This window comes from Girardinichthys multiradiatus, chromosome 18 (assembly GCF_021462225.1).
Source record: "Girardinichthys multiradiatus isolate DD_20200921_A chromosome 18, DD_fGirMul_XY1, whole genome shotgun sequence".
Classification (NCBI taxonomy): Eukaryota; Metazoa; Chordata; class Actinopteri; order Cyprinodontiformes; family Goodeidae; genus Girardinichthys; species Girardinichthys multiradiatus.
In genome coordinates this window covers 8,415,438-8,442,769 of record NC_061810.1, presented here as the reverse complement: position 1 = coordinate 8,442,769, position 27,332 = coordinate 8,415,438, and the positions used below count along the sequence as shown (strand labels likewise).

Sequence of the window (27,332 nt, the reverse complement as noted above, 5' to 3'; positions counted from 1 at the left end):
GATTAATGAAGACTTCCTGTCGTGCTTTGAATTTGTCATTTCAAATTATTATCTGTTATTTGACAAAGTTTGAAACTTGTAGAGGCTTTAAAGAAGAGAAAAATCATCAAATTAACCTGTCATTTTTGTGGCTAATGTGATATCATCAATCAACCATGCTAACATGTTGAGCAGTCCTCACCAACACACAAAGCACACAAAAATTAGTGCAGATCTGATGATGTATGAGGAATTTAGAATATTTTAAAATCTTTAGGTGGCGCTGTTAATCTAAATTACAATGTAATCCAGTAGAGCTGTTTGGGGGTTGACAATGATTATCCATATTCAGTTTGGAGTAAATCAGACAATGCATTTCTGACTTAGAGCCAAATGTATGCAAACAGCGAGACATACAAATTTGGCACGCCCACACTGTCTGGCCAACAGCATCTGTTCAAAGAAGGACTCAACATTGCCTTGTTATTTGTGATGAAACCTGTAAGAGTCAGTGTAAAAGAAGGACGTCCACCAGTGAAACATGTGACTTCCTGTTCTAAGTGGGCAGAGCTACGATGACGTTATCAGTTGACCATGCCAAATTGTTCAGCAGTTGTTAATGATGATGCATGCCAAATTTGGCATTGATCCGAGGATGCATGAGGGAGATAAAGTCTTTAAAGGTTCCTAGGGGGCGAAGTTGATCCAAGATCCAATGTAATACAATAGAGTTTGTTTGGGGGTTGACCTAGATGAACCATATTCACCCCACGTCACCCCATGGCCAAACATCCAACTTCACCATGGCCACACCCTCCAGAGTACAGTCTCTGTGTTCCAAGCAAAGTTAGACCAACTTCTTATCTGTCTTCTGACACACTTTCAAGTTGATTGGGTCAAGAGGGTCAGAGAAGGACCTTTCCAAGTAAAAAAAGTAACTTCATGATCTCAGGGGGTGGGATTTTAATGATTTGACAATCATCGGGTACCCAAAGGGCATTAATCATACCAACTTTGGACTTAATCACCCTTTGTATGTGAAAAATACAACTGTTTGAATTTTTTGGTGAGTGGGTTGAGTTCGTGGCCTGGCCACGCCCCCTAAACGTGCTCACAAACTCAGGATTTAACTTTTAGTTAAATTTGATCAGTATGTGTTTAGGCCATACTGACCAAATTTGAAGCTGATGGCTCAAAGGAGCTGTAGGAGTTCCTTAAAGTTCGACATATACAAAAGTCAAAAATGACCCTTTGACCCAAAATGGCGAACGTCCTGTTCGTTTCAGGGCATACCCCCAGAAGAGTTCTTTTCATTATTAAAAAGATCTACCATTGTACGAAATTTTAAATCTCTTGGATTTACCAGTTTGCTATCTCATTTTAGGGGGCGTTGTAGAGCGGTTTGGCCGCGCCCATTTTCAATTCCATTAAAATCCTGTTTAAAATCCCAATTTTGGGCAACGCTTGGTGAGTTTTCATATATGTTAAGGCCCCCAAAAAGCCACGTAAAGGGGCAGGAGAATAATAACAAGAAATTCGCTGATTACAATAGGCCTTCGCAGCGCTTTGCTGCTCAGGCCTAAAAATTTGATTTTGTTCAAATCTATTATTTCTAAACATGGGATTTTCTTTCTCCGCTAAATACACTGCAACTAATTTCAAAGCTTTTAACACATCTCAACAACATATGTGGACAGCACTGTTCATAACAATTAAACGTTCTTAATTGTTGTGATTAATTGCACATATTTTTTCAGATCAGGAACAGGAAAACAAAATATGGAATCACCCAGTAATTTGAATTTCACCAACAAATTCCTGCATAAGTCTAATTTATATAAATAAATCTGCAAGTAAAGAAAAGTGCTTACAGACCTTGGAGAGATGTAACGTGCTGATAGATAGGAAACATGTCCCTAACAGTTCACACAGTGGAAGGGGTTGCAAAGCTTCTTTATGAGGGCAAATTAACATGGGGAATGGCAGAAGATGGCAAAACCAGTTGATAAAATATTCCTTTGTCTTTTGTTTTTAGAGGTATGTTGGACAAAGCTAGAATGCTAAAAATAAAACACTTTTCTGTCATATGTTAAGTTTTCTTCTTTGCTGCGAAGGAATCAGCTGACTGTGCGACCTCTGGGAGCAGTGATTCCATACTTTTTGCCAGGAGTTGTAGTGTTTGGTCCACAATTGTGTTTGCTTTGGTCTGTTTTACTGCTGCATTTATTGAATGTGTTTTGTTTTTCTTGGTCTTTTGCTTGGTTTTTGAAAAAAATAAACAGAGAAAGACAATTTGTAGTGAACAACTCCCCAAATCTGCAGTCTGGAAATAATCCAGGGAAGAGTTTTAGCAACAAGAACACTTCAGTGGTTTTATGAATGATTTTCTGCACTGTTTCTTTCATTTGGCAAAATGTAAAACGTTTTCTGCCTAGGAGTATCCTACAGTCTTCATTTTAACTCTGTTGTCCAAGCTTTGTTGAAGTGTCTGTAACTCTGAAACCTGTCTCAAACTAAAATCTTGCTATGGCTTAGGTGTTTTGGTGAAGACACATGTATCACCATCCCCAGCATTGACGCCGTGGTGATGGTTCTGCAGCCCAGTGAGCCCAGGATCACCATCAGTGGGGTGGAGAGACTCAGCCAGTCGGCCACTGACTTCAGGGAGGCGGGAGGCATCACTCTGTTCCAGGACCTCCACATTGTCAGTACTGTCACCAGGGCAGATGCCACCCCCCGTCACGCAGGTAGGACCTTTTCACACACACATCGATCAGTTGTGAATAATCAGTGAATATTCTTTTGATCTCTTAAGTTTTCACTCCCTATTTTTAAGCAACGGATGACCAAACAGTGAACATAAATGTGATGATCTTTTAAACAACAAGGAAGAAAGTCTGACTACCTCACAAAGTTTTTAGATTGAGTAAGCTCCTCCCTGTAAGTGGAAATCTGTCTTCGGTAAATATTTCATCAGGTGTTTTTTTTATATTCATGGTATGTTGGCTCATTCATGAAGCCCCATAGCATATTCACACATCACCTGTCTCGCTAAACAAACCTTCAGAGAAAGCTAAACATTTTATAACACCTCCTGAAACCGAGGATAAGCAGATGCTTCTTTCATCTCCTGCATCTGTACAACTTGTCAAGTCAAGGCATCAAAAAGTTGTGCTCTCACCGTCATAATGGCAAATTCTTAAACTCGAGTTATAAAGTTCTTTTTTTAAACACTGTAATCAGGGTGATTCTTTATGGTCAATTTTTCTCAAAACTGTTCTTTTCACCTGTCTTTGCGAAAGTATCCACCCTCCTTAAACCTTTCCACATTATGTCACAAACACAAACTTTAGTGTATTTTTTTTTCTTTCTGTGATAGAGCGACATGCATTGCAAAATTATACTGTTCCAGCTTTTTACCAAAAAGAAATCCAAAAATGTTTGGTATGCATATATTTAGCCCCTGTGAGTCCATATGTCATAAAAACCATTTTCACTGCTGTTACAGCAGCAGGTCTTTGGAGATATGAATCTACCAGTTTTATACATCTAGAGAATAAAATTTTTGACCATTGTTGTTTGTAGAATAACTTTGGCTATGAACATTAGTTTTCAAGTCTTGCCAAAGGTTCTTGATTGGATTTCAGTTTAGGCTTTGACTGGGCCATTCTAGATTAATACATTTTTCTTATAGCTCCGACTGTGTGTTCAGGGTCTTTGTCATGCCAGAAAGTTAATCTTCAGCCCAGTCTCAAGTCTTCTGAAGCCTCTAACAGTTGTTTTTCCAGGATTGCCCTGTTTTTATCTCCAACCATCTTCACCTCTGACCAGTCCCCCTCCCCCCTCCTTTTCCTGAAACTGTTTCATAAAGGACAGAAAAGACTAATAGTTGTCAGATTCTCCCAACTGAGCTGAGTGGATTTCAAGGGCTGCCTTTTTGATTAATGTAATTGTTGCTTGACATTTTAGGTTGACGGCCATGCCTGAAGTAGGTTTGCCATTGTGCCTTTCTTTATTTTTGGATATATAATGAACAGAGGTCTGTGAGATGTTCAAATCTTGAAATATTGTTTGGAATACTGCTCTCTACTGTAAAATGTCTCCACAGCTTCATCCCTAACCCGTCTTCTGTGTTCCTTGGTCTTCATGATGCTGTTTGGTCACTAATGTTCTTTAACAAACCTCTGAGGTCTTCACAGAACTTCTGCATTTATACTGATATTACATTACACACAGGTGGACTCTGTTTACCTCACAGATACTTCACAAGGCAACATCTTGGATAATAGTTTATTTTGGATTATTGGAGCAAAGGGGGTTGAATATTAATGTATATTACACTCAGATTTAGTATTAGTAAAAATGAATTGAAAAGAATTTATTTCAATCCTTCTACTTCACATTTATGCAATACTTGGTGTTGCTCTATCACATTATATTCCAATAAATTACATTAAGGTTTGTGGTTGTTGTGTAACCAAAATGAGAAAAATATCGTAAAATAATATTTTTAAAAGGCAACGTATAACTGTAAAGCACTCTCGGAGTGATAATTCTCATCATCAGTAGAGTTTCTGCCTCAGCACAGCGAATTAAACTTGCATAAAATAGATACAAAATGACTTCCAAACACAAACCAGAGAACTGTAAACTAAAAGATGCTCCATCTTTTAGTTTACAGGATGAGCAGCTCTTCTCAGCAACAGTAGCTGCAGTGAAAACAAGAGCCTTTTGTTCAGATTACTCCCCACCATGTTTAGTCATTCACCTGCAGCATGGTCCATCCCTCTCTGCAAAAGTCTGCAGGTATCAGCCCCTCCAGTTCTTCTTTGTCACTCAGCAACTGCAGACCTCCTGCTGCTGAATAAAGCCTGTACCTGCTGGGGTACTGATTCTTCGTATTGCACCTCCTTGACCGGTAGCAAACAAGTGCGACAGTTAAATCCCATCAGCTCCAGTTCCGTCCAACAATCAGACCAAAGAAGCAAGAAACTGCCCGCCTCGGCTCGCAGGCCTGTCGCTGGCAGTCAATTAGGAGCAGATAGCTGGAGCCTCCATTGTGCTTAATGTGTGAAGGAAGAGGAGCAGAAAGTGGCATTGCTTTCAGGGAGTTGAAGGAACTCTTTTTGGAAGTGAAATGGAAACTACAGCTGGGAGGGACAGATTAGCAGCAAGCCAAAGAATGGAAAGAATAGAAGGCCGAGAAATGGGAAGAGTTGATAGGATTTTTTTTGGGAGAAGTTACATTATTATGATGGTTAGATTTTGTTCTCTTTCAATGTCTAAAGGATTTAAGATAAACTGCATATATATATATTTTTTTTTTGTTTTTTTGCGAGGCATGCTATAAGTTTCTTTCCTGCAGCTGTTTATTACATCTTTGCCATTGGTTGTCTTCTACTTGAACCTACACTGCACTGCCTTCCCTCTTTCTCTCATTAATACCCCTAGATGTCTATTTCAAGCCAAATACAGATGATTCTGAAAGTCACCAATTTTAATGCTAAGTGCTTTGACACTTTTTCCAGACATTTAGGCTCATCTAGGCTCATCTGTTCTGCTTTTCTTTAGAGGTCACTGTTTCTTTGTTCCTTTGGGTGCTTGGCTGCTCACTCAGCCTCCTTTTATCTAAAGTGTTTTCTTTGTGATTCTCTCTACAATCCACAGATTATATATTTCTTTGAATGATTGAAAAATAACTGATGGGTGAATGACATTCTTGTTTACACACTCCCAGCATTACATTTTATTTCCGTTATTTATTTATTTTTTATTATTATAAGAAATCTTTTAATTTTTTTTGTTAGTCCTAAATTGCTTTTAGGTGCAAGGTACCAAAGCTTGTAGGCCTTAGCTCTTACCAGGGTGTTTTTTTCATGTTTCTTATAAAGCATGACTAGGCATTTGCCATCATGACATTCTCATTATATGAAACGGCCTAAGTATTATTTTTTTGTATTTTAAAACACAGACCTAAGTACAATTATAGAATAACCACCTGCCAGGTTTTGTAGCAGTTTTCAGGTACGTTTCGTTCCCAACATTTTATCCCACTGGCTTTTCTGCTAACTTTAGCAGATTTTCTGTGTACTTTCATGCAGTATTTGAATTAAATTTCCACAACAGAGTGGTTCTAGTAGTGCAAGGACTCCCTGCACTTAAAATGATTGACTGAAAGCTTTTTTTCATAAATACCCAAATGTAGAAATATTTTATTCCAAAATGTAATATATGGAAATAAGATCCTGGCTCTATAATCATAAAATAAACAAGTTACATGTAGGTTTTGGGGCTCTATGCTGATTTTATTTTGTAGTATGACTGCTGAAAATGGTTGCTGACAACTGATTTTGCAACTGTTATACACTGCCTGGCCAAAAAGAAAGTCGCCACCTGGATTTAACTAAGCAAATAGGTACGAGCCTCCCATTGGATAATTACTGCATGGGCGATTATGTTTCAGCTACCAACAAGTTACTTAACCCCAACTGGTGCAATGAGTTGCTTCTCATTTCTTAAACAACCATGTTGAAAGACACATCCCGTGGTCCTGGAAAAGATGTCAGTCTGTTTCAGAAGGTTCCAATCATTGGCATGCATCAAGCAGAGAAAACATCTAAGGAGATTGCAGAAACTACCAAAATTAGGTTAAGAACTGTCCAACGCATTATTAAAAACTGGAAGGATAGTGGGGACCCATCATCTTTGAGGAAGAAATGTGGCCGGAAAAAAATCAGCGATCACTTAAACGTTTGGTGAAATCAAATCGAAGATAAACAACAGTAGAACTCTGGGCTATGTTTAATAGTGAAAGTAAGAGCATTTCCACACACACAATGCAAAGGGAACTCAAGGGATTAGGACGGAACAGCTGTTTAGCCTTAAGAAAACCACTAATCAGTGAGGCTAACCGGAAAAAAAGGCTTTAATCTGCTAGGGAGCATAAAGATTGGACTCTGGAGCAATGGAAGAAGGTCATGGTCGGATGAGTCCAGATTTTCCCTGTTCCAGAGTGATGGGTGGATCAGGGTAAGAAGTGAGGCAGGTAAAGTGATGCCTTGTGCCTACTGTACAAGCCTGTGGGTGCAGTGCTATGATCTGGGGTTGCTGCAGTTGGTCAAGTCTGGGTTCAGCAACAGTATGTGTTCAAAGGATGAGGTCAGCTGATTACCTGAATATACTGAATTGTGCAGCGGTCAGACTCTACCATCATCAATGCAAGATCTTGGTGAAAAATGTATGTAAAACTTGGTGGAAATAAATCTTGTGACATTGTAGAAGCTTATCGAAACAATGCCACAGCGAATGCATGCTGTAATCAAAGCTAGAGGCAGTCCAACGAAATTTTATTACTTCTAATTATATTATAAAAATGTTTTTGGTGGCGACTTTTTATTTGGCAAGGCATTGTGTTTTGAGGCGACTGTGCTTCTAAAAACATTTTCTTCAGAATTCATTAAGGCCTAAAATTTAAATCATAAGAGTTTTTCTTTCCTAAAGTTTGCTTCCTAATACTTGAACAAATCCTGTCAGCTGCTAACATTAATTATTATAGGGGGAATATCTCTGAGCTTTATTTTAGCTCTTTTAAGCTGAAAGCAACTGTTCACTTGAAAAGAAGCTACAAAGTGTTTAAGACACCATAAAGGTGATTTTTGCTCCTCTTTGGTCCTCATACCCACAACCTAAGTTTCTTCTCTTAGACATAACTTCCCTCAATGTGTTTGCTACTCCAACAAACACCCCCTCCACCACCATTTCTGTCTGAGCCCACTGGGAAGCTGTTAAATGGCCATTCCCGGTTCCCTCCCTTGGGAACCTGCAGTCTGAGTCGCAGTGAGAAGTGGAGGATACTGCTTTCAGTGAGCCCCCCAGCACTCACTCAGAGCTGTAATGGGAGGGAGTTGGTATGTGGGGCTTCCTGTGTTCAGACGGTTACTGGTAATTGTCCATGAATGGGTGTCGTTTTCTGTTGTGTCCTTAACAGTTTGAATTATGCCTCTTTGAAGCCTTTGTGTCATTACTAAGTAGTGACTTGACAAGTACATATTCATTTGCTCTGTTGATAAAGCTTTAGTGTTTTTCAGTTAGTGAGCAAGAAACGAAGGTACATGAGGTACAAAAACCCATATAATCTTGGTTAATTTGAGCAAAAGCTTTTTTTAAATCTAAAAATAATTAAAAGAAAAACAAAACAAACTAGAGTTTCAGACCCAAAGCTTGAACCTGGTACAGCTCCGGGTAAGAAATTTACACACACTCATCTTGGGCATTAATATCATATTTATTTAGGACTATAAAGATGCATTTCAACCTTTTATTTTGATCAAGGTGGAATGATTATAAAACAAACAATCACATTTTAAAAACTTAAACATTTTTAATTTTCACTGTACGCTGAAATATATATGAACCTTCATTAGTATTTGGACACATATTAGCAAGATGCAGAGAAACAAAACGTCTTTTGTCACCATCATTGAGCTACTGGCATAAATCTGATGGCCTGTTTGACTACTCTACTTGGCAGAAATAGTAGTTAGGCCATTACAAAATCTTAATATTAGCCCGCTTTGTTATCAAAACCAGTTTGGATGAATGTTTTGGGTCACTGTACTGTTGGAATACTCACTTATTTCTAGGCTTTAACTGGCTAGCTGTTTATCTAAGGTGTAGTTGAAGAATTTGGAGGTAGTCCTTTGTCTTTATTATTCTGTCTATTTTATAGAATGAACCTTTACCACAAAACAGACCCTCAGCAGGATGTTGTCACTACAATGCATGTCTCCTTCAATCATTCATTATGGCCAAAGAGTTCATGCTTTGCCTCATCTGACCTTAGAACCGTCAGTCGTCCTTGAAGGGGTCAACTTTGGTGGGGGCCCTTCTTTCTTGGTGCTCCTACGTGGATGTTAAACAACTTTAAAGATCTTCTTTCCTTCCTCTCTTTCTCTGTGCTTCCTACACTCAGTGACCTTCACCCTTTTGGACAATGTCATGTATGTCTAGTGTGAACATCTGCAGCCATGAGACTATGTCCAGCTGGCTAAATATGACTTTGCATGTTCATAACACTTGGAATATATTATTCAATAGTTACTGCACTCCAAACAGTCGTCTCTGATATGATTATACCACACACTGATATTGATACACTTTTAAGAATGATATAATTGTGCGATATTGTGCAGCCTTAGTGGGGATACATGCATAATTCACACAATTCTTGTCTTCTAAAGTAAAGGAAGTTGTATAATCTCCACCATGGGGAAAAGAATGGTTCATCTGAGTCTTTAAAAGCCCTAACTGAATAGATTTGACCAGCAATTTAAAACAGCAAACTGAAAACATATGTTTTTTGGACATCTGTATGTTTAAACGTCTGACAAGGAGACCTGCAGTGATGTTGGTGTCTGTGTTTGTATAGCTCATAAACCTGGTGTCCTGGAGGAGATCATTCATAACTTGGACTATTGTGATATCCTTGTGTTGGGGGAGGAGCTAAATCCAAAGCAAGAATCTCTCCAGCTGCAGCTAAGCTCACTTCTGGGAAAACACCTTGATGCCACCAACTCTACATCCGGCATGTCCATATATGGTAGGTGACCAACATTAAAACCACATCGGTGTATCTGCTGGATATATGGAATAACTGCAGTAACAAGCCCTCTGCTGTCCCTTTCCACAGGCGTGGACTCCATGACAAACTATGAACAGGTGATCAGACAGGTACATTACTACCACCTGCAGCCTGGACAGCTGACGGAGAGAAGGTTTCGCCTGACCTGCTCAGAGCTCAATGGGCGCTACACTAGCAATGAGTTCACCCTTGAGGTCAGCCATCCAACAGCTTTATAGAGTTGTTTTTCTATATTATTTGTTTTCTCTGTTGGAACGTTTTATTGTTCATGTGCTTTTTACCTGCCATTATTGTGCCTCTGTGTGTCATTTTGATTTTAAATCTTCCGTTTGTAGAAATTTAACCAAATAAAAAGCAGCAAAATTGACATATGTTGGGAGCACTAGTTTAAATCTATATTTAAAACAAATAAGACAAAATGTTTGCTTCTGGCCTAAATGAAAATGGCCTCAGAAATGGAGCTACTTGGAACAGGCATTTTGGTAGCCGTATTGGGATTTTATTGGAGGCACTTTTAGAGGACTGAATCATTCCCTGCTTATTTTGAATTTCTATGACTGAGGCAAATAGTGCAAGTTTGTGAATGGCTCACTGCAACATAACAGGCCCAATAATGGCATTTACACCAGAATGAAACAGAACATGAACATGACTGGTTGCAGCAAAAACAAATCTGAGGAATTACTGCTGTTTGTCATCTGATAAACCACATAAAACCCAGGTAGTTGTTTACTCTTTTCATCACATTGTTTGACATCTCTAAGTCAGAAAGTAAAAAGGGCAATGTTAGATAAACTGCTGGTAAAAGTAATTCTTAATCACAGTAAAATGTTTTTATGTCCTAACCAGCATTATCGAGATGAACGCAATTTTACTGAGTGCTTTGGTTTTAGCCATCATATACAGATAATAAGGTTCAATCTATGATGAAAAGGTCAAGCACTTTAAGGAAATGTTTCAGTTTAGATGTACTATGTTACACATGCAGCTCAAGAGTGCATAATAGGTGGCAACATGATTGGTCTGATGTTGTTACAGGCAGTAACCAGGGACAGATAGTTATTTGTTTTGGGTCATATTGTTTCTAAGCATGAGGGCCCAGAGTTCATATTGGCCAAATATCTGTCCAGTTATGGAGAGAAATTTGTTCCAATATTATTACAGGAAAGAACGCATTTCAAAAATGTAACTCTAAGAAACTTCTCAATCAAAATCAAAACGGTTTTGAGAGTAATTTAAAATGTGTATGCAAAAGCTGGACCTACATTATTGCGGTTTGCTGTTGAAATTATTATTTTTTTGGAGACTGAGTTTTACGAAATTGCATTCTTTTCAAATCGCTTTTTACAGATTACATTCTCTACGGGTTTTTTTCTCCACCCATCAGAGGAAGCCCTGCCTTTAGAAGTGCGGAGACAAACACATCTGTAAAAAACTATTTGAAAAGAATGACATTCATCAAACTTAGACTCCAAACAAAATCAATTAAAAAATCTGAAAAAAAAACAGAAAACAGCAAAAATGTCAGTTCAACTTTTGAAATTACTCTCAAAACGTTTTTGTTGATTAAGACGTTTTTTTAAAGTTCCTTTTTAAAAGCATCCTTTGCTTGCAATAACATTGGAACAAAATTCTCTCCGTTTCCGGGTTGGTGTACTCTTAAAGAACAAGGATAAGATGAGGTATGTAGGTGCCCTCAAGTTCTCATCGGTTCCAGCAGCTCTAAGACATCTGCATGCCTCGCTTCCCAGGCACAATACGAACTCCCACCCTCTAAAAAGTAGAACATGAAAATGATTTCATGTCTGAGTAGTTGCAATTTGTAAAACCAGGATTTGCCTATAGTTGTTTTGGTAACTACTAATGGCTATACAATCTGATAACATTCAATTTCTCATGATTTATTTTGTGCTCAAAGACCAAAGGCACATTCTCACAAAGAGTGCTTGTAAAGTACAGTGTGTGAACCTGATTTAAGATCCATGGTGACCAAATTGAAAATAAAAGTTGGAGCAGCATGGAGATCTCAGATGAGTCAATTTCGGGGGCCATTTTGCTTATAGTTCGGGCTGAGAACTCAGGCGGCGATTTCCAGGTACTAACAGAACGCATCATAAAACCTCTATGAGGTATCCTCTGGTGACCTTCACTCACTGTTTTAAGTGGCTGTCAGAAGCTCCAGGAACTGCATGTAACATTCGGATGTATTCCTGATGCAATCACTTATGCTTGCTCAAAACATGTCAGTTGTTAACACACAGATCAATGATCTACAGGGGTTGGACAATGAAACTGAAACACCTGCCTTTAGACCACATTAATTTATTAGTATGGTGTAGGGCCTCCTTTTGTGGCCAATACAGCGTCAATTCATCTTGGGAATGACATATACAAGTCCTGCACAGTGGTCAGAGGGATTTTAAGCCATTCTTCTTGCAGGATAGTGGCCAGGTCACTACGTAATACTGGTGGAGGAAAATGTTTCCTGACTCGCTCCTCCAAAACACCCCAAAGTGGCTCAATAATATTTAGATCTGGTGACTGTGCAGGCCATGGGAGATGTTCAACTTCACTTTCGTGTTCATCAAACCAATCAGTTTGTTGCAGATGTACACATTCAGCAGAAGTGAGACTCCTGTTTCTCATTTGTAAGACATGACACAGAGCAACAGCTTAAACTCCCTGTTCTTCTGAAGCATTTTACACTAAGGCAGGTTCATTGATGTTTTCTACCACCTCTTACCTGATGAGTGAGCCTTTGTTTGTTTGTGTCTCTGACTGGAACAAAAGTTCACTTCCTTCTATTCTACCTGGAGGAAACATCTGTTTGGGTTAAATAGTTTAAACATTTTAATGCCAGGAATTCTGCTTCAATCAGTTTCCCTCTGTCCTCCAACCAGGTGAGCATCTGGCACAGTTCAGAAACAGGGGAGCACATCAGTCACATGGTGGCCCCCCCTCAGTACATGCAGGTGGTCCACCATCCATCCATGATCAGCGACCTGTACCCCAACCATGTTTCAGGTAGGAAAACAGGTTTGTAAGATTTCTTCACCAAACAGCGAAGAAAGTGTCAGTTACATACTATTCAGTCTTGTTACAACCACAAAAGTTCATGTATTTCTTTGAGATTTATGTGACCAACACATAGCAGTGCATTGGTATGAAACAGGGAGAAAACCACACTTGGTTTTCAATAACATATTTACAAATAAAATCGAAGAAATTGTTGTGTATATTTATAATTAGCCCCGCTGTGTTCTGCTGCAATTACAGCTACAAGTCTTTCGGGGTTTGTCTCTATCAGCATTGCAGAGCTCAATCTCTGTCAGACCGGATAGAGAGCATCCTGCAGAAAAGGTCTGAACTTTAAATGGGCCATTCTAATTCATCAAAATACTTTAATCTTAAACATTCCAGCAACTCTATGTTTGGGGTCACAGTCTTGCTGGAAGTCTTTTGCAACCTCTAAGAGGTTTTCTTGTTACTCTGTTGTTAGTTCCTTCCATCTTCCTGTCAACTCTGACCCACTTAAATGTCTCTGCTGAAGAAAACAATCCCCACTGCATGATGCTGCCATCACTATGTTTCACGGTGCGGTTCATATGTTAAGGGAAAAGGGCTATATTGAGCACCGTTTCCACTGTGCATAACTTATTTTGCTGTGTCCCCAACATTGTTTGTGTCAAACCTAAAACAGGACTTATAGCTTGACTCTCTTCCTGCCACCCTTTCATAAAGGGCAGATTTATGTAGTGCATGACTAGTCATTGTACTGGACTTTATTCTGGGGCATCAGAGTAAGAGGAGCTGTATACAAGTGAACGTCATACTTTTTACTAATAAATTATTTTGAAAATGTGTCTTGTTCCTTTTAATTCACACCTATGCACATAAAATCTCAATCAAATAAGCTGAGGTTTGTGATTGTGACGAGACAAAATGCGAAATGGTGTATAAATAGTTTAGTAAGGAAACAATGGATGACATAAATCTCTTTGAAATGTTAGCTTAGGTAAAATCTTATTGTTTTGGGAGAAGCAAATCTGATTAAAATGTATTTGCAGACTTGCAGACACTGATGAATAATCTCAAGGGAAACTCAAAAAGACAAAAGTAATAAGGCTGAAAGCTTGACTTAAAAGGCAAAGCTGCTGGAGAAATAAAATAAAAAAATGATGTCAGCTATCCGTCTCTGGGTACACAAACCGAGATCCAATAGAACGCCCAGTTCCTCTTTTTAAGTTTGTTTATGACTCCGCTGCTCAAAGGGCTGCTTTCCATCGCGCCTCTTTCTCCTGACTCTTAGCATCCGAGTGATCTGAGGTAAAATGAGTGTGGGGTGAAGGAGTGGAGCTGGTCTTAATCTACCACATGCAATTTAATTATTCATCAGACTCTAATGGATTCCACTCAGAGTCCTGGAGAGTTCAGTGGCTGAGGCTGTAAATGAATCAGAGAGCTGGAGCGTGTGCGTGTGTGTGTGTGTGTGTGTCCGTGAAAGGAGGTCAGAGGAGCAAGGAGGGCGGAGAGAGGTTCAGCAATGAGTGTATGGCAAAACTGTTCTGGCACCTGCGCCTGCTTCAGTAGACTTCGGTATCTCGGGTACCTGCAAATTTGGGTGGGGATGCACACGTGTAAACACAGACCTTTGAGTTACTCAGAGGGAGTTGCATAAAGTATTAATTGGAAGATCAAAAGCCCTGAATTTGGTGTGAAAATCTACAAACTAGACTGAATCAAATTATCAGTTGAAGAGGGCTCTGAGAGTCGAGGTCTCATTAACTACAGGCTTCGACTCACCAGGAAGGACTGCTGGAGAGAGGGGCGGCACGGAGAAGTCACGCATCTTACAGACAGCTGGAGATTGGAGTGAACCAAATAAACATCAGTTCAAGAGCCAAGCCTCAGCATGTGCTGCAACACGATGATGTGCCTTAGTAGTCTTCCATAAAAAACTTTTTATAAATAGAGATAACTTTAAATAATGTTGATTAAGCTCTTGTCCCTGAGACAAAAAGTTGTTTTTCTGGATAACAAATCCATGTACAGTTTTCAGATGTTCTTACCATCTCATCTGCTACAGAGAGTGAAATGAGCATCTGCTCCATTTTCTGAATAAAACATTTTGCACAGAGCTATTTATCACGTCACTGCATTAATATCGAACAGGCCGACCCGTTCCAGCATGTTCACTGTGAGAACCAAGAGTACAATGCTCAGGGAGACTGTGCAGGAGCAAAAAATAACATCTCAGACTGAACACACCTCAGTCAGCATGTTTAATTATAGAGTTCTTTCTTAAAAATGGTTGTTTAGACTTGTTTGGAAGGGTGATTAGGAGAACACTGCCTTGCAAAATTATATACACCCCCCCAAACTTTTTTACTTTTTGTCATGTCACTGCTAAAAAACTAAATATTTTTTTATTGGGATTTTATGTGACGGACCAACAAACAGCAGCAGCTAACTGTGAAGTTGCAGGAATCTAGGCCTGACTTTCAATTGAAAAACAATGAAATAAAATCTAAAAAGTGTGGCATGCATTTGTGTCCAGCCCTCTTTAACTTAGTGCAATCACTTGCCTTCAGAAGTGGTATTTAAACTCAGTATTAATCCAGACGCTGTATGAAGCCTCAGAGGTTTGCTAGAGAATATTACTAAAAAAAACAGCTTCATTAAAACCAAGATACACAGCAGAAAGTTGTGGGGAAGTTTAAAGCAGACTGAGGTCACAAAACAATATCTACTCCTCCTCTCTATTTAAACCAGGCTGCTCTTCATACATGTGACTGTCTTTGCTTTTCCCAAAGCAGGCAGTCCAGATATTTGGTTTGGCAGAGTTTTGGTTTGCTTTGGTTAGGTCTTGGCTTGTTTTAGAACATAAAATACTGGCACATTCACTCTTTCATAAACATCCACACCAAACACAACTGATTTACTGATTCTCACATTCTAAGCTTTTATTATTCCTTGGTGATTGTTTCTTTTGCCTCTATTTAAGTATAATTTAATTTTAAAAAACACTTGGCTGCTGAAATCTGTGTGCCTCCATTTTTTTTGTCATGACCTTATAAGCCAAATTGTGACAGGTGGGGTGGCAAGGAGAAAAACACTGCTGAAAGAAAGCCATCAGATGTTTTCCTGGCAGTCTGCCCTAAGGGTCAGAGGATACAGTGTGAAAGCAGGTCCTCTGGTCAAATTGAAATTGAGTTTTTTGGCCTGCGTGCAAAAGGCTTTGTGCGGCGTTAAACTAACTCTGACCATCACCCTGGAATCGCTATTCTCACCGTGCAATATGTTTGCAACAACATCATGCTGTGGAGAAGCTTTTCTTTGGTAGGGACAGGGGAGCTGCCCCAGAGATGATGAGGAGATGGATGGAGTTAGATACATGGCAACTTAAATACATATATACCCAGAGCTACAATAGAATGGATGCTCTCCATTCAATCTGATTTGAGCTTGAGTTGCATTTTCTGAATACAAATGCATGCAATTTACCAACAAATGTAATTGAAGAAAAATCAAAATGATCAATGATTAGTGTGACAGTCAAAGAGTAATGGCCGCATAACATGAAACAAAAACTATGATAAGAAGAGGTGTGGACACGAGTCATGGGACTTGGAATTGAGTCAGACCCGAGTCACAGATTGAAGGCTCGACTTGATAAAACCGTAAAAGACTTAGGACATGGCATGGACTTTCAAAGATATGACTTTACTTGGACTAGAACTTTTTGACTTAAAAAGAAAAGATTGTTGACCAAGCAGCAAGTGTGTTTAAATGGAACCACGTCTGGCGACATTGATGGTACCCTGCCAGACCCGCAATCCAGCCCACTGGGTGCTACTGACCATTTGCCAAATGTGCTGCAGTTACTGTGATGTTTACCTGCTTTCCTTCTGCATCCTACGATGAAGGCAGAGATGTCGACAGAGATGTCATCCATTGCTGGGGTGTGCGCAAAGTTGGAAAACGAAAAAATGCTATGTGCGATGTCACCCAAGCAAAGCATAGCCACAACTCTGAATGTTTGTGTGTGACAGATGGAGAAAAGAGTGACAGAGAGGTGTGGTAACAAACAAAATGAGAGGAGACAAAAAGGAGCAGATACCCAAAAGCCCAGCCTTGGCCCCGCCCACATCTAACAACGTAAACATCATGCTGAGATGTGCTTTACATTAGATTATAACTGCCTGTTATCTAACCTCTTATCTAACCAGTGTTATATGTTTTGACTAACCTGCTGTTGCTCCTAATAAAGCCACGGACTGATCTCCCGGTCCCTGAACAACTGACCATTAACATAAAGTTTATCTACAGCCACTGTGCTGCTCTACTTAACTAAGACAGCAGAATAAACTCAGACTTAATCATGTTTGGCTTTTACAGAGAAGCACATTGCTTCTGCACTCCATCAACCTCATCTGAGTGCTTCCTATCATGCTGTTCTCAGGCATACCGAGCACTGCCACTGTGGTGATCGTCATGTGCATCGCCGCCCTGGTGGTGGTGGTGGTGCTGGGCATATACCGCATCCACGTGACCCACCAGCAGGAGGAGAAGCAGGCGGAGACGGCCAAGGAGGCAGACACAAACTGGGACGACTCGGCTCTGACTATTACAGTCAACCCCATGGAGGTAGGAGGAGGTAGAGCTGGATGGATGCTGTGAACAGGGTGTCAACGGTTAGAACTTCAGCAAAACAAAGAAAAGTTACTCTGGTGTTGCAGTTCACAGTTAGTTAAAACTAACTCCATCATAAGTCCTTCAATCTATGTTGCTGATTAGAAATGCACGGATCAGAGTTTCGTGATCGAGTTCTGATCTCCGGTCATGGTAAAGCTTTGACCAGCAGATACCAATTTGGATGATTCTGATTTATCTTTAAAACTAGGATTTACACTATATAAAATATTTTTTATGAAGCCTTACTGCAGTGATTGGTCATTAATCTTTTTTTATTAGGTGCAAAGGCAATGTCACATGACATGTTTTTGAGATTTTTTAACAAAAATATAGTGATTACAGAGTTGGCTTTTTTAAAACTGTTTAGAACATATTAATTAGTAAGTAATATAATTAGCATGTTCCATCAGATATTGTGAGGGAATGTTCTTAAGGATTAACAGAGCAACTGCTCAGCCTACCTGCTTTCGACTGAAGTCAGCTCCAGATCAATCTGCTTCTTCACTAGCCGGATGAAACATCCCCAACATGGGTGCAAACTAAAGTACCATGGCACATGGCTCTATTTCACACCAAAAAGTCATCTATGAAATGACCAAAAGTGCATAAGTACAACTTGGCAAAAACCAAAATGTGAAGTCCAGTTTCTGCTGTAGCAGCCCAGACTAATACCCAACATGCCTCTGGATAAAATACTGTTGGTTTCTTATTTGCTTCATTCAGTGTTTGTGCTTTCTTTTACCAAACACTTCACTGGCTATTAAAATAGCTGACTTTCAGTCATTTTCTCTCAGTAACACCTTTCACACAAAAGAGTGTTGTTGTCACTGGTAGCACTTCGCTAAGATGTGTTCATAGATCAGAAAAAAGATGCGATTTTTTGTTTTTCCTTCCCGGCAGTCACCTAGTCAACTTCAGCATACAGCAGGAAGGCTAAACAAAAAACAGCAGATTCCTTGGTGCAACTCTGCTGATGATATTTGTGCTTTGCCAGTTCTGCTATAATTTTTTGGTTCAAAAATGTCCCCATATCTAAGCTTGTAGTATTTATTTTGATCCTTCTTTGGTTGATGAAATAGATGCGGAAAATAAATAAAACATAAATAAACAAAGCACTAAAATAAAGAATGAGGAGCTATGAATCATGCAGAGGCCTGGGCTTAAAAATGAATCTCCTCTGCATCAGCATACGTATGTCTCTAAGATATCAATAAATAAAACAGGACTGGATAAAAACGTGTAAAAAAAAGTCTTAATCAAACCCAACTGCCTGGCTCAGCTTTGGCATACTGTTTGGAAGCATGCAAGCATGCCGCAACACTTTGGCAGACCTTTTCTTGGCTGACAAGAAAGCACTCCTCCTGCTTGTTTTGGGACACAGCATAGAGTCATTAATCCACAAAATGTAAGACTCAATCACATTTCAGGGAGTGCAGAGGAATGCAACTACTAATTACTCCCATCAGGGCTTATTTTAGATCACCACTTTACATGCTTTGTTCTGTAAGGTACATCTGTCTCAAAGTGTGTGATAAATAGAACTAAAACCAGATATTTACATACACTGGATATGTACATCTTTAAAGTCAGAAATGAACACTAGGATTTCTACGCTTTAAAAAAACAATTTGGAAAATCACAGAATATGATGACAAGGTAACATCTAAGTTCATTGGAGGATTGTATTTTTAGGCAACATCTCAAGCACACTGCTTCCTAATCGTTGAAAAATCAAAAGATATCAGGAAGAAAATTGTTAGTTACAATGCACTCAAGGACCTGTTCTGTGGTCTTATGAAACTAAAATTGAGGTGTTTAGCAATAATGACCATTTCTGAATAAAAAGGAGGAAGCTACAAGCCTGAGAACACCATCCCAACTGTGAGGTACGAGAGTGACAGTATTATGCTGTGGGGGTGTTTGCCAAAATAGATGGCATCATCATGACAGATCATCATCTGGGTATACCTTTGACCCAACTCTCAGTTTAAATGGCAATTATACCTAATACTACACAGATATATTTAAACCTTTAAAACAAGCAAACAAAAAATATTTCATTATCCTGGGCTTAGAAAATAATGTTGGTGATTCTAACTGATTTAAAAGAGGAAAAGATTAATCTGATTTATTGTTGGAGAGCAAAAAAAATGTGGTTTCTTTTTATCACTCACCACAGAACATGGAGAATCATGCAACAGGGGAGGAGGAGGCCAGCGAGGAAGAGGATGAAGAAGAGGAGGAATATGATGAGGATGAGGAGGACGAAGAGGTCAGCAGCGATGAGTCGGACGACAGCGAGGAGGAAGTGGACGTCCAGCTACCCAGGATGCAACGCTCGAGCGAGAAGTCCCAAAGATGGGACAAAACAACAATATGTTATTGAAAACACATACACATACACTCATACTATCACTCTCCCCCCCCACACACACACAGACACACACATTTCTCACAATACATCCTCAATGAAATCTCACCACAGATGGCTGTAAACAACAAAAAGGGACTTTGCGTTCTTAAGAAATGAAGTTTTGTTGCCCCCTTGTGGAAGATTAAATAAAACAGAAAAAAATACAGATCAGAGAAATATTGGGACACTACAACTGCTTCTTGATCAACAAAGCTCAACAAACATTGTCAGATCTATGTCCCTCCCTCATTTCTACAATCTTCAGTGAAAACAAGTTGTATGAAATCCATTTTTTGTTGACTTGGTACCTTCCATCCAGTTTGATGTGTAAAATTCCCCATTCAGATTTCGGATGTCCCCAGGTTAAAAATGCAAAACAGCCTTTATTTAAGAAAATAATTAATTGCAAAGGTTAAGAAAATGAGACTATTTTTTGGTTTGTATACTTATTATTTATCTGTCTTTATTCTAGCCACTATGGCAAAGCCAGGTGATTTTACAGAAAAGCATATTTTCAATGGTATTTAAAAAAAAAAAACAAAGAAAAAAAGATCAATGTGCTGTTTCAGATGTCATGTCGAATTAGAAGCCAGGTCTACTTTCTGGGTTTTTGGCAATGGAAGAGGAGTCTCCTTGTACATTTTTATACGCTCCCTTCTTGTAAATATCAAGTAAAGTAGATGATACCCCTCCTCATCCTTCTCCTTTATCACTATCCCTAAATGTCCTAAAACTCTCTTCTCTCCTCCTGTACACAGCACACGTCACATCTTTATACACAAGCACACACTCTGACCCCTTAGCCGGCAAGAACACAATCCAGAGTTTGTTTGTTTTTTTCCACCAAACCAGTTCCAAGATTAACCAGAATTTACAGGAGAGTTTTGATGTTTGAACAGGTGAAACACCTGAAAACCTCTTTACTGGTCTAAGGTAGGGAGACCTGAGAACCACAAACCAATTTTACTTAATTTATTGCCATTTACAACTCTGTATTTACAAATTGTTGGTCCTTTAAATTTTACTTCTGGTGTTTATAAATCCTCCTTGTGATAGAATGTCAAGTTATTTTGTACTTTTGCAGTTTTGTGCATTTCCTACCCTACCTTTTCACAAAACATGCACCTATTATATGTTGGTTTTTAGCTCCTGGATCGCACCATTTCAACTGATAGTGGTTAAAATTCAAATGGATGTGCTACTGCCTCTATAGGTACTGCATTTGTGATGTACCTGTCAAAGAGTTCGCTCTGCTTACTTCAAGAACAAATATTGATGGCACTGAGAAAGCATTTTCTAATCTTACGGCTGTGAATGTTCCTTTATTACTTACAATATGAGCAAAGGCGACATCCCAAGCTAAATAATATGAAGACATTTTAAACTGTCTTTAGCACATTAGCCAGACAAAAAAACAAATTGCAACCTTGATGTAATATGTTCAGCCTTCCTGTTATCTGTGAAAGTTGGCTCCATTGCCTTCTCCAGATTTTTTGCTTGCTCTGTACTTATTTTAAACACCTCACCGACACTGAAAATAGCGTATGCCGAATCTTTTTCTCACAGTAACAACTTCCACTTGTGATTAGTGTAACCTGGGAGCACTTGGAAATGGTATGTTAATTGATCAGGTTTCCGATGAGTTCACTGGATTCTCCTGGAACTGTTTTGGTGGAAAAACTGTATGCTAGTGTTTTTAGATGCTTTTGACCTGGGTTTGTTCAAGTGGATATGCCACTGCTTCTGTAGGGACTGAGTCAAGAAAACCACTTTTGTTCAGTGGTTATGAAGCTGGAGAAGATTATGAGAAAGATTAAAATTAGAGTCAGCCGATCTCTGACACAATTTCACAACCTTAAATGCTCCAAGTTGAGTTTTGCTGTCAGTTTTCACTCTTTCTGAACCGAATATTTGCAGCTTTAGTATGACATCTAGTGGCCATATAATTATTTGTCCAATTTAAGAAACCCACTTGACTAGACATTTCTGTACCAAAAACTGATGAATCTAACTACAGAAATGAAATGAAAGGGATTAAATAAATTTACAATGAAATTATGAGCAACAATAAAGTGGTGCAGAATTTAAATTAGAGTGGAAATGTGTAACGTCAAATTATTGTTCTATTTCTCGCACATTTATCAAATCAGCTGCACATGGTCAAAAGTCCATTAAAGGGAATTCAGTCATTTAAACAGATGCTTACCCTTTCTTAATTGTGTGCTAATTGTGAGAAATATCTGCAGTAAGCCTGAACATGCCAAACACCACTATCCAGGTGATCAGTCAGTCTAGCCTTGACAGAATGCTATGAAAGCATTGCTGTTTCATAACCCATAAACGTGATTTTCCACATGAATGATAAGCATTAACTATTACAATTTCCAATGTGAAAATCAAAAGCCTTGTATCATTTTTAGAGACTGTATACACCCCCCACCCCCCATAACTGTGAGCAGCCTTTTGAAAGTAGCACCGACTAAAGCCCAGCATAATAATAATAATAATGTATAGAGACTGCCGCAGCAGTACATATATCCCTGTTCATTCCCCTCCACTTAAATCCACAAAATTGAGAAGTTGCCAGTAGCCTGGTGCAGCAGTAGGAGAATTGGAAACAAAATGAATACATTATACAGTCACATTTCAGTTGGTCAGAGACCTCAGATGGAAGTTGTTTCACATCGAAGTGAAAGGGCATTACTCCCTGACCGTGGTCATCCTGATCCAGCCTGTATGTACCGTTTGATAGCAGAGAAACCAGAGAACAGTCTGATGAGGATTAATCAAAGGGTTTGTTGCTGGAGAGTGGCCTCCTCTAACCTGGTGAGCTTTTTCCAGCTGTTCTCTCGGTATATTTTGGGCAAATCTACTGTGTTTGTGTACTGTAAGCTCTATTGTATGTCCATGTAAAGCTCTCATATGTTGTTTAGGAATTCTCCTCATCTACCTTGACACCTTGTCTTGTGATGTCGCCTTCCCTCTGCACCCCAACCTGAAAACTTTGGTGGATTTTGCATCACCCTGAGCCCCGGTGTTGTCCTAATATTTGTTTTAGAAGAGGACATTGGAATTACCATTGAAACCTTGTATTGAAACGTGTATATTTTATTATATTTTGTTTTGATTTATTTTTTGGACTCTTTGTTCTGTTTTTCTTTGGAATGGTCACTACAGCACTTTCTGTAAATTGGCCAATAAAGACTTGTTTTTGAATCAATCTTTGAGAGCTATTTTCTTGTGGTGTGTGTGTGTGGTTCTGGTGGGTTTGTGGGAAACAACATCTATAAAGCTCAATGAACATCTTGGATTCTGAGTTATTGGACAGGTGCCTTTCATGTAGCAGAGCTAGTGCTTGGCTTTAAATCTGCACTACCTGCTAAGCCTTAGCAGCAAATGCCATGATTCTGAAGCAGTTATTTGTTCTCTGCCATCTTACCAGTGGCTAACAGGAAACAGCTTGTAGGGTTCCTAAACATATTTTGGGGCGACATTATTCCTTCAATAAGAACCAACTCAACAAGCCAAGAATGTGTCTTAAGCATGTAAGAAGCCTGGCGAGAAGATCACTGTCAACATTCTAAACTTCAAATACCTTACAGATTGTTTCACCCTAGTTTGTTAGCACCAATTGTTTATTTACTTATAGTGTTCCAAATGGGATTTTTATGTACTGATCTAAGTTATTTAATATATATATTGTCAGTCGAGGATGTCGAAGATGTGTACACAATTGGATGTTTGATAACAGGATTTCTGTTTTTTGGGGTTGGCGGTTACCTGGCATATCGAGAAATTTGAAAATCGTCGGCAGCTGTTCTGGCCATTGTAAGGCTGCCTGGCATGTATGATGGGATCTGCAGAGCGATCAACACTCAGACTGAGATGTTACATGAGCTGAATCGCAACCTGCCTGTGATCCTTGCACAGGATCACAGGCAGGTTGCGGTTCCAGGAGTCAGGGGTGAAATGAGATAAATCTTGGAGAAAGTTGTTCGCTCAGATGTGGCGGAAAGGACCTGGAATTTGGCGTTTTGGATTCGCCATTGAGAAGCACCAACTTCTAATTAAGAGACTAACCCAAGTAATTGTTGCTATTCTGAATCTGGCTCCCCTGTACGGCCTTGATGGCTGGCTACCTTCAACTTCTCCTGGAAGTTATGTAAACATGACGCTCCGCTCCCTCTGCCCCCACCCTTCCTTGAGGAAATCTGTGGACCTGCTTAGAACTGTGTGGCCGGTTGATGAACATTCCATCGTATCATCAAGGACAATGGCCTTTGTGACAGTGCGTCAAGGACTTACTTTGCACACACACATGCTCAAGATAAACATATGCACCCCTTCACACCACCTTCACCGGATCCCCATGCATAATGTTGTTTGTATATTTGTTGCTTCTTTGTGCTGAGGTTTTTTCGCAATCTCAAACTGTATCCTTATAAGGATAAAGTGTGAAATATGATTTTTTACCTCTGCTTACCTAATGTGGTCTCTTTTCTCATCTACCTAATTGTGTGATTTCATTACTTTTCATAGATTTTCAGACTTCTCAGAAGGATTACCAGTGAAAGCCAAATATTATTAGTATTTGAAAATTTGGACTAAAGCTGTTTTTACACCAATGACCAGATAATTTTAGATTTCTTAAAAGGATTGTATTACAACTATATCATACCAGTGACAGCCAAACATTATTAGTATTTAAAAAGGTTGGACGAAAACTGTTTTATACCAATGACCCTGCTTATTTGAATGATGGGACCACAACTGCCTCATACCAGTGACCTCAAGGATTAATATTATCATTTTTCTTCTAGCACCGGATGAATTCCTTACCACAGAGGACTTAATAAGCCAATTACCTCTATTAGAAAGATTGGAATAGAACCAGCTCTTACCAGTAAACTCAAAAGGATTATTAGTGTCATTTGATTTGTTTTTCTGCGTTTGATTTTCTGTATCTTGTTGCTGAAAAGTGCTATATAAATAAACTTGACTTGACACCCTGGAGCCAGGACTGTGGTCAGGACTCGTCAGAGTGCCTGGTGGCCAGGTTGCTCCTCGAGTGACCCGGCAGGGCCAAGCCTGAACGAGAAACGCGAGGCCATCCCCCAGTGGGCCCACCACCTGCAGAGGGAACCATGAGGGACCAGTGCAAATAGGATCGGGCGGACGAAGGTGGAGACCACGGCGGCCCAATCACCGGATGCTTAGGCTGGCTCTAGAGGCGTGGAATGTCACCCCGCGGGGGGGGACTGAGCTTGTGTGGGAGGTCGAGAGATATCAACTAGAAATAGTTGGGCTCACCTCCATACACAGTGTGGGCTCTGGAACCCATCTCCTCAAGAGAGGCTGGACTCTCTTCTACTCTGGAGTGGCCCGCAAGGAGAGGCAGCAAGCTGGGGTGGATTTCCTTGTTGCCTCCCAGCTCAGCTGTCGCGAGTTGGGGTTTACCCCGGTGGATGTGAGGGTCGCATCCCTGCGCCTTCGGGTTGGGGACAAGTCTCTGACTGTCGTTTTGGCCTACTTGCCAAGTGGTAGTGCAGAGTACCCGGCCTTCTTGGCGTCCTTGTTGAGGGTGCTGCATAGTACCCCTCCCGGGGACTCCATTATTCTGCTGGGGGACTTCAACGCCCATGTGGGAAACAACAGTGACACCTGGAGAGGCGTGATCAGGAGGAATGGCCTCCCCGATCTGAATCCAAGTGGTGTTTCATTATCGGACTTCTGTGCTAGTCACAGATTGTCCATAATGAACACCATGTTCAAGCATAAGGGTTTTTATCAGTGCACTTGGCACCAGGACACCCTAGGCAGGAGGTCGATGATCCACTTTGTTGTCATGTCTTCAGACCTTCAACCGCATGTTTTGGACACTCAGGTGAAGAGAGGGGCTGAGCTCTCCACTGATCACCACCTGGTCGTGAGATGGATCCGTTGGAAGAGGAGAAAGCCGGACAGACTTGACAGGCCCAAGCGCATAGTGAGGGTCTGCTGGGAACGTCTGGCAGAGCCCTTGGCCAGGGATCTATTCAACTCCCAACTATGGGAGAGCTTTGACAAGATTCCGCTGGAAGGTTGGAGATTTAGAGTCCGAGTGGACCATGTTCTCCGCATCTATTGTTGATGCTGCTACCCGTAGCTGCGGCCGTAAGGTCTGCAGTGCCTGTTGCGGTGGCAATCTTCAAATCCGGTGGTGGACACCGGCAGTAAGGGATGGTGTCAAGCTGAAGAAGAAGTCCTGTGGTTGGCTTGTGGAACTCCTGAGGTGGCTGACGGGTACCGTGAGGCCAAGCGTGCTGCGGCCCGGGCTGTGACAGGCCCGGGCTGTGACAGGCCTGGGAGGACTTCGATGAGGCCATGGAGAAGGACTACCAATTGGCCTCGAAGCGATTCTGGCAAACCGTCCGGCGCCTCAGGACGGGGATGCAGTGCTTCGCTAACACTGTTTACAGCGGGGGCGAGGGGCTGCTGACCTTGACTGGGGACATTATCAAGTGGTGGAAGAAGGAGGATCTCCTCAATCCTGCCGTCACACATTTCCTGGTAGAAGCAGAGGCTGGGGACTCGGGGTTGGCCTCATCACCCAGGCTGAAGTCACCGAGGTGCTTAAAAAGCTCCACAGTGACAGGCCTTCAGGGGTGGATGGTATCCGCCCTGAGTACCTCAAGTCTCTGGATGTTGTGGGGCTGTCATGGTTGGCACGCCTCTTTAACATTGCGTGGCTGTCAGGGACAGTGCCTCTGGACTGGCAGACTGGGGTGGTGGTCCCCCTCATAAGAAGGGTGACCGGAGAGTGTGTTCCAACTATAGGGGGATCACACTCCTCAGCCTCCCTGGTAAGGCCTATGCCAGGGTATCTGAGAGGAGAGTCCAGCCGATAGTCGGACCTCGGCTTCAGAAGGAGCAGTGAGGTTTTTGTCCCGGCCGTGGAACACTGGACCAGCTCTACACCCTCTGTAGGGTACTCGAGGGTTCATGGGAGTTTACCCAACTGGTCCACATGTGATTTGTGGACCTGGAGAAGGCATTCGACTGTCTCCCTTGTGGTGCCCTGTAGGGGGTGTTCCAAGAGTACAGCATCAGGGGCCCTTTATTAGGGGCTATCCAGTCTCTGTACAAGTGGAGCAAGAGCTTGGTCCGCTTTGCTGGCCCTAAGTCGGACCTGGTTACGGTGCATGTTGGACTCCGGCAGGGCTGCCCTTTGTCATTGGTCTTGTTCATAACTTTTATGGAGAGGATTTCTAGGCACAGTCAAGGGCCAGAGGGGGTCTGGTTTGGGAACCAGTGGATTTCGTCTCTTCTTTTTGCAGATGACGTGGTCCTGCTGGCCCCCTCTAGCCAAGACCTACAGCATGCACTGGGGCAATTCTCAGCTGAGTGTGAAGCGGCTGATGTAAAGATCAGCTCCTCCAAATCTGAGGCCATGGTCCTCGACCAGAAAACGGGGGCTTGTCCTCTTCAGGATGGAGGGGAGTTCCTGCCTCAAATGGAGGTGTTCAAGGATCTTGGGGTCTTGAATTGAATTATAGCTGCACGGTGGAGCAGTTGTTAGCACTATATCCTTGCAGCAAGAATGTCCTGGGCTCGAATCACGATCTG

At 40.8% G+C, this 27,332-nt stretch overlaps 1 protein-coding gene across 3 annotated transcripts in view; it reads left to right on the top strand.

The window, feature by feature from the left end:
* LOC124884263 (calsyntenin-2-like) overlaps positions 1-22,947 on the top strand; it is a 453,652-nt gene extending 430,705 nt beyond the window's left edge. The window contains exons 12-17 of one of the 3 annotated variants that reach the window (XR_007042408.1): positions 2,515-2,726; positions 9,407-9,577; positions 9,668-9,813; positions 12,520-12,643; positions 16,672-16,777; positions 17,082-17,223. Coding sequence is in view for 2 of the 3 variants with exons in the window: in XM_047392088.1 (XP_047248044.1) it covers positions 2,515-2,726; positions 9,407-9,577; positions 9,668-9,813; positions 12,520-12,655; positions 17,082-17,266; positions 19,494-19,700 (1,057 nt within the window). In the remaining variant the exon portion in view is untranslated. Of the gene's footprint in view, positions 1-2,514; positions 2,727-9,406; positions 9,578-9,667; positions 9,814-12,519; positions 12,656-16,671; positions 16,778-17,081; positions 17,267-19,493 lie in introns of those variants that run through there. The other 2 variants (XM_047392088.1, XM_047392089.1) reach the window with 2 other exon arrangements.
* Positions 22,948-27,332: the final 4,385 nt, after the last annotated feature.